We start from the raw sequence: 14955 nt of genomic DNA, 5'->3' as shown, positions 1-14955 counted from the left end.
GCAGGTAAAAATAAAGATAATTCATAATAAATATGACTTAAGTTATTAATTTTGAACATATTTGTAAATTTAAATTTTATACATGATATATATTCTGAAAAAAAATAAAGTGATCATGATAAATCCCGTAACAGCTAAAGGCATATATCTAACTTAGAGTGTATAGTATTCTTTTTCCGAATTTTACCGAATAGTGATCGTTTTTAGTAAATGATTTTGTAAAGTTGCGTCACACATGGAGTTTCGATTGTCAGAAACAAATCGGGGAAAAGGTTGTTAGTATTAGTATACAGATTATCTTTGCGGTTGTAAAGAGAAAAGCACAGCCGATATAACTGCTAGGCCTATGAAATAAGTCCGTTGTGAGTTGATTAATGTAGAAGAAACAAGAATATGTCCATAGTACACGGATGCCCCACTCGCACTATCATTTTCTATGTTCAGTGGACCGTGAAATGAGAGTCAAAACTCTAATTTGGCATTAAAATTAGAAAGATCAAATTATAGGGAACATGTGTACTAAGTTTCAAGTTGATTGGACTTTAACTTCATCAAAAACTACCTTGACCAAAAACTTTAACCTGAAGCGGGACAGACGGACGAACGGACGCACAGACCGAAAACATAATGCCCATAAATGGGGCATAAAAACTCTAATTGAGAAAGACCTGAAGAGTTTGACAATGGCAATATCTCGTGAAAGGTAAGGAATATCCAACATTACCAAAGTCAAGAGCTTGCTTTGTTTTTACATTTTTTTTCTGTATATATTTCTAGAATTTAGTGCTTGTGCATAATAAAACAGACTTATCCTGCTCGAAATCCCCCTTCACATCCTCGTTGGTCAGCAGGGGACTTTGACTAACGAACGGGGTACTTGTACTTGTATATCGTTTAATCACGGAAGAATATATTCATAATACTTCCATGGTAAAATAAATAAATAAAAAAATATAATCTACATGTACCTGCATTTACCTGTATTTATCTGTAATGCACCGGATTAAATCATGAATAGAAGATAATAGGTCAAACGTAAATGCAAAATCAACATAACATCACAGAAAAACAGATTCAGTTTGTAATATAAATTCCTGATAACCAAGTATGATATTGCAAATGTGTTTCCTAGGTTCCACGCAGTACGGATCCAAATTATGCAACCTTTGTATGCACTTTGGAAATTTATAATAGAGGTGTATATAATAATAAAAATTCTGGATAATTAAATTACCTTAAGAAAAAAGTTTAATTTATTACCTGGAAGTCTTTTAGGAAATCCAAAGAGAGGTACAGCTATGATAGCAAATGCTACAATTGAGATTGCAAACCCTAACCACCAGGCACCTACCCACCGTTGATCAATGAACGTTATGCCGATACTGAAAAATCAAAGGTTAACCCAAGCATTTTTTTTTAAATTGTTTGATCTATACTACCGTGTGTGTTTAAATAAACATGCTTTGGTATTTGTGTATTGCTGGTCATTTGGATAATATTTGATAACCCACATACTGAATAAAATGTCAACGTCAAATCGTAACAGAATATTACAATCTGAGATTTTCATAAGAATAACCGATTTTTCAACTCTATCCCATTATTTATGATGTAACCCACTCTCGATTTTCAACTAATAGAGAACTCGCCAAGCAACCCCTTTTAAAATTTTAAGTAGATACAAATCATAATCAACTAGTATTGTAGCAGAATCTATTTTTTATAAACTTCGATTGTAATTTATTTTCTTTGTTATAATTTAAGTACTGACTATTAAAATAACTCAATTTTCAATTGATCTTTTTTACCCAAAGGCGACTAAGATATAGGAGCATGATAACTGGTCTTCTTCCGATCGGCAATAAAATCCTTGCCAAAGAAGGGCGTCCATTTGGTTGAGCAGGTTGTATAAATTAGCAGCAACGTCTGGTTATTATCGGGACCTTTATTTTGATGTCTAATGTCAAGAAAGTGCTGAACTCTCTTCGCGTCAAAGAACCCCTGTAATATCACTTTGAAGGGTCCGTAGGTGGCCTGTTGCAAGGCAAAGTTTTGTCTCCATCCTACATACTTTTGTTTTTAAGCGGCTGTCCAATTTCCTCCACCTTATTCCCTGCCGTCTCAACTTGCAGAACCTTCATATTGTATTAATTGTTAATAGTTTCTCGTCCTGAACATGCATTGAATAATTGCTACTGGACGTTAAGACAACAACAACAATCAATCAATCAATTGTCTCTGATCTATTTCGTGCAAAATACGGAAATGGCTAAACATGGTTTTTGAATAGGTCTAGTTTTATGTTGTGCCGCACACGTATGCGAAAATATAATACGTTTTAGTATCGTCCTTTCCTTAAGTCCTCCTTGCAATCAGAAGCTCTTGGGGCATGAATCCCATTTTTTCTTTTATATTTTTTGTGCTATTTTTTAAAGTAAATTTTCTTAAATCTTTTAAGTTATTAAATGTGTTCTTGCTTCTATTCATACGATATTTCTAAAGCAGTAGTAAATATTTTTGCTGACACTCTATTCTTTAGAGTGGCAGCATATAAAAACTACTGTTATTGTCTTTATGTTTTCCTGTGGTAGACTAGGACCTTGTGAGATACAAATCAGCGTGTTGGTCTTGTATAAATCAGCTGCAGGTTATATTCATTTACATGCCATTGTCCTGAATATACATGTAATATTTGCCGCTGGAAGTTTTGCAGTCATCAATCAACCAATCTAAAAGGTCTACCAGAACGACAATCGTGACCTGAGCAAAAAAATTTATCAAAATGAGGCGGAAGGTACCAAAAGGGGGAAAGGGGGGGGGGGATAACATATTTCTGATCATCAGGTATGATTGTGACCAAAAGTTTTGTGAATCCAAGAAGAAACAAAAAATAAAACAAAAAACAAAACAACTTAAATCCATAAAACGAAAAGGATCTTAATCGAAAATACAAAATTGTCTTTAGTCAACTTTGTCCGAGGAAGCTGCAAAAATAACAGTGGTGGACTCTAAATAACTGCTTACCTATTGTAAGAAAATACAATAGGTACACATTCAAATTACAAAGTTAAAATTTATACATTAACGATATTGACATCAACATAAAAAAATATCGGGAATTATGGAAATTTTTTGAAGACTAGTTAAAACAAATACCTGTCTGTATCCACTCTGTCGAATTCTACATAGTAATTTTGTGATATTTCTCCACCAGATAAAAATCCTACTGCAGTCCCCACTGCGGATGCAGAAAAGGTTAAGCCTGAAAGAATTCAAAAGATCATAATAACTATTAAGATACTTCCTTAATATATTTTTTCAATGATAACCGTATCCAGCTTTTAAATCTAAACTCATTGTTTTCCCATTTTTGACACATATAACATAAAACCGTCGATCTGGCAACATTCAACTACCAAAATTGGTATATTTAACATTAAAAGGAATGGAAAGCCTTAACCGTGCAAATAGTGTTTTTTATTCAATCGTTCGTTAGATTTCATTTGGCTGAGTGGTATATATTGAGATGACTGATTATCCACAAAATGAAATGACTAAAAGCGAAACCATTTTTCTTAAATATGGAAACAAAACTACACATACCAATATGAAGAGCAGCTTTAGCATTATCTTCATTGTCGTCTATGTATGCTGATCCTAATGTAAACATTGTAGTAAATCCAACCCCGTGAAGCATATTAGCTATCATAAATATAGCTAAATATGACTCGCCAACCGGGTCACATTCTGATGACCAGGAACTTCCGGCAGAACAGTTGTATGTGTACTCTGTGGCATATTCTACAAGATAACAATACTAGTATATACTATTGCCATCGGGAAATATAAGGAAAACAACTAATAACAGGTATAGTTGTGTCATCCAATTAAATATAATTGGTTTGCATGAAGATGCAAACGACAAAACATAAAATGAGAGACTAAAGTACTAGTACTTATGTCAAGTGACGATTTGTTTGCCGCAAGTTATCTTTTCTTTTGCAAGTACAATTTAATAATATCACCACAGATTGTATTCAAAAATTCCACACAACCAAAAAGAAACACCATCGTCAAATGTATTTTAATATTAGACAAAAAAATGCATACCGGTACACTTACTTACCACATCTATCATGGCTGTGCATGAATTTAAACCCGAATTTGAATGAAAGGAAATGTTGGATATTGTTATGTGTTATTCTTCATCTTTTGATCATTACAAAGATTTAATTGTGCATAAAAAAATAGCTAAAGTATTTACCAACGTAAGTGTATTGATCTATAAAATGTGGAATCAAAAACACGAAAGAGCCCAGTGCCATGACAACAGTTCCACCTGCTACTATTGCCGCCTTATTATATCGTCCGCCGATGAAAGTTACAAACAACACTACTATCAATGACCCTATATCCATAGAGCTTGGAATGAGCGCAGACTTCGTTGACGGAAGTTTAAATTGTCTCTCTAATGATGGTATTGCTGAATTAGCTATTCCATTTACTGCAAATCCTTCTATGAAGCACATAATGGAGACGAAGAGAATATAAAAATGCATTTTGTTGAATACTTGGAAACACCTGAAATAAAACATTTCATGTAAATTGCTGCAATAATTAGCAATCATAAGCCATTTTGTTCAATTTTTGTACATTAAATCCATGGTCGTCAAGTTAAAACAAACATTTCTAGCTTGTAGTCGTCTTCTCATTCGTAATGACGATATAGACAAGATGATGACAAAGACCATTGTGTTACAAGAACTCTTCAACAAATTTTTCAAGTTATATTTCAATCTCTGCGTTGTCGAAAGGTTAAGTTTCCGTGTCGACATGAAATATCATTGATATTGTCATATTTATGAATTAACTGTTTACAAAACTTTGAATCGTTCGAAATTCTCATAGATATACGAAGATGTTTAACCGCAGGAATAAATTACCTTAGCTGTATTTGGCAAAATATTTCGGAATGTTTGGCCCTTAATGCTTTTCAACTTTGTACTTTATTTTGCCTTTCAAGTAACTCTTTTGATTCGAGTGTCACTGGTGAGTCTTTTTTAGATGAAACGCGCGTCGTGCGTAAATATTTGTAAGTCTGGTATTTTTTTTTCATAGAATTTAGTTCTTTCGTTGACCAATGTAACATGACGATATATTATAAATTACGGTTGAATGCCACTCATTTTGTTGATTTCTATAGCAAATATTACATGACCGTGTAATTTGTAGAATATTTCTTTGTTTTACCTTGAATGTTACCGAGAAAGTACAGTCAACATAACATACACGTTTTTCGTTGTTTAACAGGAATCTTGTTTTTATGTTCTATTTGGACCTAGTTCCAAACGTCTTGACATATTTGGCTTTTCAGTAACATATAACAGAATTCACAAAAATGTAACGTGTTTTACTTCTGTGATAATTTAGTTATTTCTAAATGTCGTTTTCTTGGTATAACAAATATGAGAGTGTGCTTTTGTTGGGGGAAAAACGATTTGTATATTGAATATTTTTCACAACTCAATCACAAGATATAGTAATAGATTACACGGTAGTCTCGCCAAATATAATATTTTATATACTAATATAACATTTTAAAACGTACCTAGGCTTAAATGGACCATAACCCCAATCCAGATCTTCACTGATATCACGCTAGAATACAAAAAAATTTAAATTAACATGGCTTTAAATCTAATAATAATATAATGATAAAAAATTATGGAATTTTGACAACTTTTAAGAACAACAGTAAACCATGTCATATTTTCTGAGTAATATTTTATACATTGACAGCACAACTGCAAATTTCTAGATCTAAGTCATCTTATGAAACATACTTGACAGCTAATGTTGCTTTCATCTATTTCATTTTGGTCTTTAGCGGATAGTTGTCTAATTGGTAATCATACTAAATGTTCTTATTTTTATATTTATTGTATCTGTGGTATCTTTTATTGCAGGTACGATCAACATAGTCATCAAATATTAATTATTCAGCGACAGGACATGTTTAAAGGTTACATGAAGATAAAATGATAATGCTAGTTTTTTTTATTCGTGATTGCACATATCTCCGTTCAATTTATTTACAAATTTGATAGAATAGAGCAATTTAAAGCTTCACATAATGTATGGCCATGTTAACCTTGGTATCTTTTGGGTTTGTTTCGAGCACAAATTTTGTACTCCGAGAACTTTGTGACGTTTAATGAGTGAAACACCTGAACTGGAAATTAAACAGAATCAATTCTCTTGACATACAAATTCAAATAATAAAAAATAGGCATTATTTAGAATGTATATTGTTTATATTTTTTTCTTCTGATCCATCCGGGCATTTCTTGAAATACACACTTAAGCAATTTGTGCATGCTTTTCTGGATTTACCGTCATCTAGAACGCTCATACCAAAACATTTGAAAGCCAGAGATGTATTATGTACAAACGTTAGAAGCTATTCGAACAAGAGGGACATAAGTTCAAATTCATCTAAGGTCAACTTTGCCTGAGGGAGTTGAAACCTTAGTCTCGACATAATTACAGGAAGTTTTAGAAATATATATTATAAATCACGTCAGTACCGAAGTACTGACTATCGGTGAACATAGAATACCCACGGGGACTTACAGTCTACCAGAAGTGGTATTAACCTGATAATTGACATGGAAAAGTCCAACATAAATACCTTATCAATTTTCGTGTTTTCCGGATTGCTGGTGTATGTTGAAAGTGTTCCATTATCATGCGAGGGAATTCCATTCTACAATATCAGATAAACGTTTTCATAACACAAAATCATTTCAACACTATACTTTTTTTAGTACTGTAATTACAGAATTTCATATTGCATGATAGAGGTCTGTTATATATATAAGGGTGGCTGAATCTATTATACTAAATAAGGAGACATGTTTTAGTGTGTCACCTCTTCATAAACCAGATTAAACAAATCAGTTAGACTCCGTCCCATAGCTAGCATACACAGTAGTTTTTATCAATTATCAATGACTGCAGCATTTGCCTTGCAACAAGCAATCGTTGACAGAGATTTTGCATTACAGCTTGCCATAGAGTGGTTTCAATACGTGCAGAGAACGTAGTTGCGTATTTATACACCCCGCGCAGTCATTGTAATGGCCTTTGTGGGGGATCAGGTCATATTGAAAGAATTAAAGTTCAAATTGCATGAATCTTCGATATTAGCTTTCACTCAGTTGTAAACTGTGGAACTCTGTAGCACTGCTGTGTTACTGTATCAATGACACCATTTTCAAAACATTTTAACCTTTATATGACCCTGGAAGCAGTAATAAAACCAGTAATAAAATCTTGTGAGATTTAAATAAAACATAAATAAATTCTTTCCCACCCGGTTTTTCAAATGTTTGTGCTATCGCATTTCGTAATTGTCCAATTGTGTAAGTTATGGAATTAAAAGTAAGGATAATCATGGTCTTTGTTGTTATTGAAATGTGTTGAAATCCTTCTATAAAATAATCATTGAAGGATGACACCAAATTATACCATCATTGAAATAATGGCCTCTATCCAAAATGTAAATTGGACATGGGGCTCTTCTCGGGTTTAAACGTATTATGTAGATAATTAATTAAATTGGAAGGACAAACATCCATGTGAGAAAAAAAACATTATGCCTACTAATTATAAAATCCTTTTTTTTTTATAGGAGCCCCCTTATTTTTTTAGATTTGGCTGTTCCTCTTTTATTTATTGTCTCCAAAACGATTTTTCTCATTAATCACTCCTTTTTTTATACTTATTTTTTCATAACATGTTTTATTCATTTACATTTGTATACCTTCTTGGTGATATCTGTTTTCACTTCCACCGTGACATCATTACACCCGACACCATTTTCAAAACCTTTATTTTCAATTCCATTTAACTGAAAACAAATAAAATCACATTGCAGATTCGTGATATGAGAGTGCGGATGGGACAGAATAGAAGAGATTAATGGACAAAAAGCGGAGAATAATGGACATAAAGAAAAGTAGAGAGAAACAGGCAAAAAAAAAAAAAATAATAGAGAAAAATGGGGAGCTGATATATAAAGAATATAGAATAATGGGGAAAATAAAAAAAAATTAGAGAAAAATGGTATAAAAAATTAAAAAAATAAGTAAGGAAGGACCACCCACCCAGACTCTCTGATATGCTCTGCAAAACTCCTCTTAATATAAAAAAATAGTAATATTACCTTTTTTAGTAATTTGTGTTCCCTATTCACTTGAAGGAATTCAGCTTTGATGCGCTACAACTGGAAACTATTTATAGGAGAATTTTCAAACAGGCTCTTGATTTTTGTATAAATACGGTTAAAAATGTATGTTGCAATTGATACCATAGGCAAGCTCAATAGGAAGATGGTCTTCTCTTCATTTAAATTCAATTGACAAAACTGAATGAAACAGTGGTCATTTATTATAGTTATGTTCCATTACCTACTTTACTTTGATCAACATGACACTAATAAAATTGAGAATGGAAATGGGGAATGTGTCAAAGAGACAACAACCCGACCATAGAGCAGATAACAGCCGAAGGCCACCAATGGGTCTTCAATGCAGCGAGAAACTCCCGCACCCGGAGGCGTCCTTCAGCTGGCCCCTAAACAAATATGTATACTAGTACTAGTTCAGTGATAATGAACGTCATACTAAACTCCAAATTATACACAAGAAACTAAAATTAAAAATGATACAAGACTAACAAAGGCCAGAGGCTCCTGACTTGGGACAGGCGCAAAAATGCGGCGGGGTTAAACATGTTTTTTGAGATGTCAACCCTCCCCCTATACCTCTAGCCAATGTAGAAAAAACAAACGTACAACAGTACGCACAGTAAAACCCAGTTTAAGAGAAGTCAGAGTCCGATGTCAGAATAGGAAACAAAAGAAAATAAACAAAATGACAATAATACATAAATAACAACTACTAGCAGTTTCTGACATGCCAGCTCCAGACCTCAATTAAACTGATTAAAAGATTATGTCTTTATCATATGAATATCAGGCACAATCCCTCCTGTTAGGGGTTTAGTATTATACCATCATAAAATATATGAGAAGAACATAACCCGTGTCATGCCAACAACTGGTTTTAGAATAAATATGTTTAATTCCGATGCAAAGACCCTATAAGTGAATCAATATTAAAGCCAAAATATGCAATCTTTAATGACCTGACAACAGTATCGTAACTATATCCCTTCTTAATAAGTCTGTTTAAAGGTTTTGTTAGCTTTTGAGGTGAATACTGACAATTTTGTGCTTTGTAAAGAATATTACCATAAAAGATTGGATGTGAAATACCCGAACGTATAAGATGTCTGCATGTTGAGTTATATTTACGAATGATGTCCTTATACCGATGATAAAATTTAGTAAATGTTTTGACTAGTTTATGATATCGAAAACCCTGGTGTAATAATTTTTCAGTAATACATACATTTTTCTCGCTAAAATCTAATACGTTGTTACATACACGAGCGAATCGCACAAGTTGAGATATATAAACACCATAAGATGGTGACAAGGGAACGTCACCATCTAAAAATGGATAATTAACGATAGGAAATGAAAAATCATCTCTTTTATCATAAATTTTTGTATTAAGCTTCCCGTTAATGATATAGATATCAAGATCGAGGAAAGGACAGTGGTCATTGTTAGTATTAGCTGTATTTAAAGTAAGTTCAACAGGATAAATTTCTTTAGTATACATACTGAAGTCGTCATTATTGAGAGCCAATATATCATCCAAATATCTAAAAGTATTGTTAAATTTTTGTATCAGATGTTGTTTCGATGGGTCTTTGCTGATTTTAGTCATAAATTGTAACTCATAACAATGCAAAAACAGGTCCGCAATAAGTGATGCACAGTTAGTCCCCATTAGAATTCCGATAATTTGACGATATACGGAATCTCCAAAGCGAATAAAAATGTTATCAAGTAAAAATTCAAGGGCAGATATAGTATCAAAGCATGTCCAATTGACATAGCTCTTTTGTTTGTTGCTACTAAAAATGGCCTAAAAGAGTTTGAACATATGTATTCGCATTCCGACTTTTTAAATGCCCATTTAATTAGGTGTGTGAATTTGAGGCAAAGTGGTATATAGGGTAGAAAAATCAAAAGTTTGAACAGATTCAAAATCACCAATATATGCATGCAATTTATCAAGTACTTCCAACGAGTTTTTGACACTCCAAAATATGTAGTTAATTCCACTATTTTCAAAGGCCTTATTTGAACAATTTATTATCAGGTTTTTGATTGTACCAAGTGTACTAGTAAGTAGAATAGACAATTTAGTAGTGGAACAATGACTTGAAGACGAAATAAATCTATATTTGTAAGGTGATTTGTGTAGCTTCGGAAGCCAGTACATAGTTGGGACTTTCATTGTATTTGGCTCTGCTTGTAAAGAAGTAGCTAATAGTTTATGTTTGTTACAGATATCGTTTTCTGAAAATGAAGTCAGTTGGAATGTTGGTGAATTCGTGATTTCCTTTTGCAGAACCTCAATGTAAAATTTACGTCAAACTATAATGATATTATTAGCAGCTTTATCAGCCGGGACAAAAACAAATTCCTTGGCTAGTTCTTTTAGTTTATGTTTGATACGAGAAATAGGATTTTTATGGTTGTTGTTAAGAGTAAAATGTTCTTTAAAATGTTGTATACGTATATCAACTATCTTCATTACTGAATTAAAAAAAGAGTCCAAAGATTTTTAGTCAGCTTTTTCCCGTTTTATCCATTTCAAAGAGTAAGCACGAAGTGAGTCGTGGATGATATTACGACACTCATTCCAATTAATAATTGACGGGGGACGATATTTAGGTTTCTTTACTGAGGAATGATTTTAACTCTCGGTCGCGAACGATGTTAAGGTCTCCTGTTATAACATGGGAAATGGGGAATGTTCGTATTTTTTTTTCATCCGCCATTACCTTTATCAAACGCTGTCTCTTTATATCTGCATCGCAGTCTAAAAGGAGAGTAAATAATATTTCACGTTCTTCGATGGATCACCCGTCTATCAAATATCGTCAAATACTGGTATGTGTTACAATCCATAAACTCAGTATATATATATTAGATATTTAAAATTGTCGTCAGTATTTCGAGATTTAAATTGACAACCTCATTTATAAAATCATCCATTTCTTTTCTTGGTTTCTTAACATAAGATCTTTTTATCTACCATGATATTCGAATGATTGATTAATGGTTTCTTTACGTCCAGTGGCAAATATTTCATGCATATTCAGGACGATCATTATATTCGGAGTACTTCAGTATACTTCTATTGTTGCATTATATTTGTCATTAAGAAGTATCATCTCGAAAATTAAGACTGATTAGTAGCCCAGTGATTGTCGTTTAGTGCCGTCTGTCAGGATTGTTTCTCGTTCGATGTAGGCTTAGATAGTCCGTTAGTTTATAATTAACTATTGCTGTTTTGTTCACATTTTGTTATCTTGAGTCTTTATCGCTTACTTTACGGTATCGGTTTTGATCATAGTCAAAGGTCGTACTAATACTGTGACCTGTAGTTGTTGACGTCCTTGTCCTTTGATTTCTTGTGGATAGTTGTCTCCTTGGTTCATTGTTGTTAGTCGAACTATGACCTATAGCTATAGATTTTGGCGTCCTTGTCCTTTTATCTTTTGAGAATAGTTGACTCCGTTGCAATTGCGCCACATTTCCTTTCTCTGTTAGTTGTCAATGTTTCGCAACAGGAAATCTCGAAAATTATTTGGATAAAAACTAAAACTCGAAAAGGACAATGGTACAATATGAGATTCTGTGAAATAAAGTTATGAAGATACCAAAGGTAAATCAAAAACCACAAATAGAAGAAAGACAGACAAGACCATGTAAGAAGTTGTAATAGAACGTTATTATATTTCTGTTCCCCAGTAAACCTTGGGATTGGAAATAAAACAGGAGATGCACAATGTCAGATGTTTTTTCCGTTGATTTTAATGTTTTCTGGGTTATTTAACATGCAGAAATCGTGACTTACTCCCTACACAAAGCATCGGATTTAATATTCATATTCCGGCATAATCTAACGGAAACCCCTTTAATTTATTTCACACAAGGGACGTTTTCAAAACTTCTTTTAATCTTTGCTTAAATTCACAGTATCACAGCCCAATTTGTGTATTTTGAGATTCTTTCAATGTTATGGCCAATTTCTTTACAGATCACAAAACACCTTATTAAGATAGCTAAATGAAAATTGAATATGTATCCAAAAAATGTACTATGTCTGTGTTTATGTTTGATGTTTTTCTGCTTTGTATCGATCTGATGAGTTAAGCCTTTTTCAAATGATTTTTATAGTTTGTTCTTATGTTGTGCTGTTACACCACTGTCCCAGGTTAGGGGGAGGGTTGAGCGCTCACAAACATCTTTAACCCCAACACATTCTTTATGTGCCTGTCTCAAGTCAGGAGGCTGTAGTTCAGTGGTTGTCGTTGGTTCATGTCTGTCTTATTTGTTTTTCGTTAATTGTTTTGTTATAAATTAGGCCGTTCGTTTTCTCAATTAAATTGTTTCATATTTTTCATGTCTGGGCCTTTTATAGCCGACTATACGGTATGGGTTTTTCTCATTGTTAAAGGTAGTACGGTTGCCTATAATTTCTTACATACATTTTATTTGAACTTAGGTGGATAGTTGTCTCATTTGCAATCATACCTCATCTCCTTTTTTTTAAGGACATTCTTAACTAACCCCAAATTGTGTTAGCCTTAAAGTTGTATAATATGTTTTTTGATTTAAGAATGTTCGCTTCTCTGTTAAAATAACAAGCTTTTTAAAAGACTGTTATAAATTGATAGTATATAAATAAAGGAACTAAAAGAGCAGAAAAAAATTAAGGGTGCTTGTTTTCGAGATATAAGCCATTGAAAATTTGGCGAGAACTGTTTTCTCTCTAGATTATTCATATATTTTTTTCTTTCAAAAACTATGAAAAAATAACAAGGTTTATATAAGATTTTCAAAAACGGCTTTTTCAACAATATGTAATAAAATTATGAAAAGAAAAGTAAGGGTTAGCGGGGAAAATTTTTATTGGCACTAACATGGATAAAACTAGAGGATTCTGAATATCTAACAAAAAGTCAAAAACAAGAGTAGCGAACATCCTTAAATTATTTATCTTGTGTAGCTACGTACTCCGATGCAAAAGTTCACAAAAACATGTAAAATTTGCAATTTCGTATCAAAAGAGAGACGAAAGATACCAAAGGAACATTCAAACTCGAAAGTCGAAAATAAACTGACAACGCCAAGGCAAAAAAAAAGAAGAAAAATACCAAACAAGAGGCTCTCAAGAGCCTGAATCGCTCACCTGTAATTTTTTGCTTAAATCTTTCATCAATGATTATTTTTGCTTTTCAATATATATTAATGAGTGGCTTAAAAATGCCATTTAAATGTTCTTTGTATCTGTCATATTTTCACAAAAGCAAAAAAAAAAAGCATTTTACCCCTATGTTCCATTTTAGCCATAGTGGCTATGTTTCTTGACGTACAAGGAAATAAAATACAAAATGTATACTAGATACTCTAAAACTCATTCAGCCCAAGTTTTGAACAGTTTTACCCCATGTCAGATTTGCTCTAAATGCTTTAGTTTTTGAGATATAAGCCAAAAACTGCATTTTACCCCTATGTTCTATTTTAAGCCATGGCGGCCATGTTTTTTGACGAAACAGAAAATTAAACACAAACTTTATTCTAGATACGATAAGGTTCATTCAGCTTAAGTTTGGTTGGAATTGGTTCAGTTGTTTCAGAGGAGAAGATGTTTGAAATAGTTTACACCGGACGGACGACGACGCCAAGTGATGGCAAAAGCTCACATTTCCTTTGGAAAGGTGAGCTAAAAACAAACAGTTTACAAAAACATAGAAAAATAAAGAATGAGCAATACGAACCCCACCTAAAGCCGGATGCCTTCAACAGGAATATGTAGCGTTCACAATATTTAAGTTATGGAAATATGTAATATGTTGAAAATATTTCAAATACTGTATAAAGACTCTTTAATATTCCAATTTCATTAGCATTTGGCAACTTTTACATTTTGACCCTGTGAATGAAACAAATTAGGGGAAATTGAACCTACATCTTTATCCGATTTACCGGCGCTTACTAATCACGCTCTTTGCACCTTAAACTGAATGTCGAATATTTTAAGTAATCATAATTTTTATGTATATTGAACACAATCGGGATTTGCAATGAGACGGTGAACATTTAAAACGAAAAGATGTGCTGTATGGTTATCCAACATGAATAAACTATTACCACTTAAATACTTCTGTTGTATCTCTTGAATGCACTTTAACTAAACTGTTTTTTAATCTATAAGTGTAGATATTCACTTTCCCGTTTTTTTATTTTGCTTTTGATGAATATTTGTTTTACATTTCCTATGTCTACTTGAAATATCCGTAAAATTCAATAACTGGATGGTTTATGGCAGACCTCCCAGTGCTCACAGTACAGTACATGCAAAAAAATTCAGAAACGCAAATCACGATGTGAAATACTTATCTATATATCAAATATAATATTCAAAGACTTTAGGTTTTTCTTCTTGTTAAAATGAAATTTTGTGTGATTTCTTTGTCAAATGATATGATGAATTGATCTCTATAATTAAGTATGTCTGAAATAACGGGATAAATAAAATGTGTCTTACCTGTTCCATTGCTACTGTGTATGTACAGACTCGTCACGCCTCGGTGAATTCTATATATTTTATTTACCAGACTTTTGACCTTATAAGACCTTAATGTTTACTTGTCCAGAGTTACTACTTCTGACCACATTGTGAGAAATTTAAAGTGATCATATTATTATATATACAGAGGTGTGATAAGTTTGATGTCGAT

At 32.7% G+C, this 14955-nt stretch overlaps 1 protein-coding gene across 2 annotated transcripts in view; it reads right to left on the bottom strand.

Moving 5' to 3' along the window:
• The window catches only part of LOC127738729 (solute carrier organic anion transporter family member 4A1-like), a 25126-nt gene extending 10171 nt beyond the window's left edge, over positions 1–14955 (bottom strand). For both annotated transcript variants that reach the window (XR_008000153.1, XM_052250068.1), the window contains exons 1-8: positions 14763–14955; positions 7826–7912; positions 6692–6766; positions 5609–5658; positions 4265–4581; positions 3604–3801; positions 3157–3262; positions 1261–1382 (exon numbers count right to left, since the gene is read on the bottom strand). Coding sequence is in view for 1 of the 2 variants with exons in the window: in XM_052250068.1 (XP_052106028.1) it covers positions 1261–1382; positions 3157–3262; positions 3604–3801; positions 4265–4581; positions 5609–5658; positions 6692–6766; positions 7826–7912; positions 14763–14771 (964 nt within the window). In the remaining variant the exon portion in view is untranslated. The remainder of the gene's footprint in view (positions 1–1260; positions 1383–3156; positions 3263–3603; positions 3802–4264; positions 4582–5608; positions 5659–6691; positions 6767–7825; positions 7913–14762) is intronic.

The sequence above is a fragment of the Mytilus californianus genome, unplaced genomic scaffold (genome assembly GCF_021869535.1).
Source record: "Mytilus californianus isolate M0D057914Y unplaced genomic scaffold, xbMytCali1.0.p SCAF_4, whole genome shotgun sequence".
Lineage (NCBI taxonomy): Eukaryota > Metazoa > Mollusca > Bivalvia > Mytilida > Mytilidae > Mytilus > Mytilus californianus.
The sequence above is the reverse complement of the archived record's forward strand: the minus strand, read 5'-3'. Positions and strand labels throughout refer to the sequence as shown.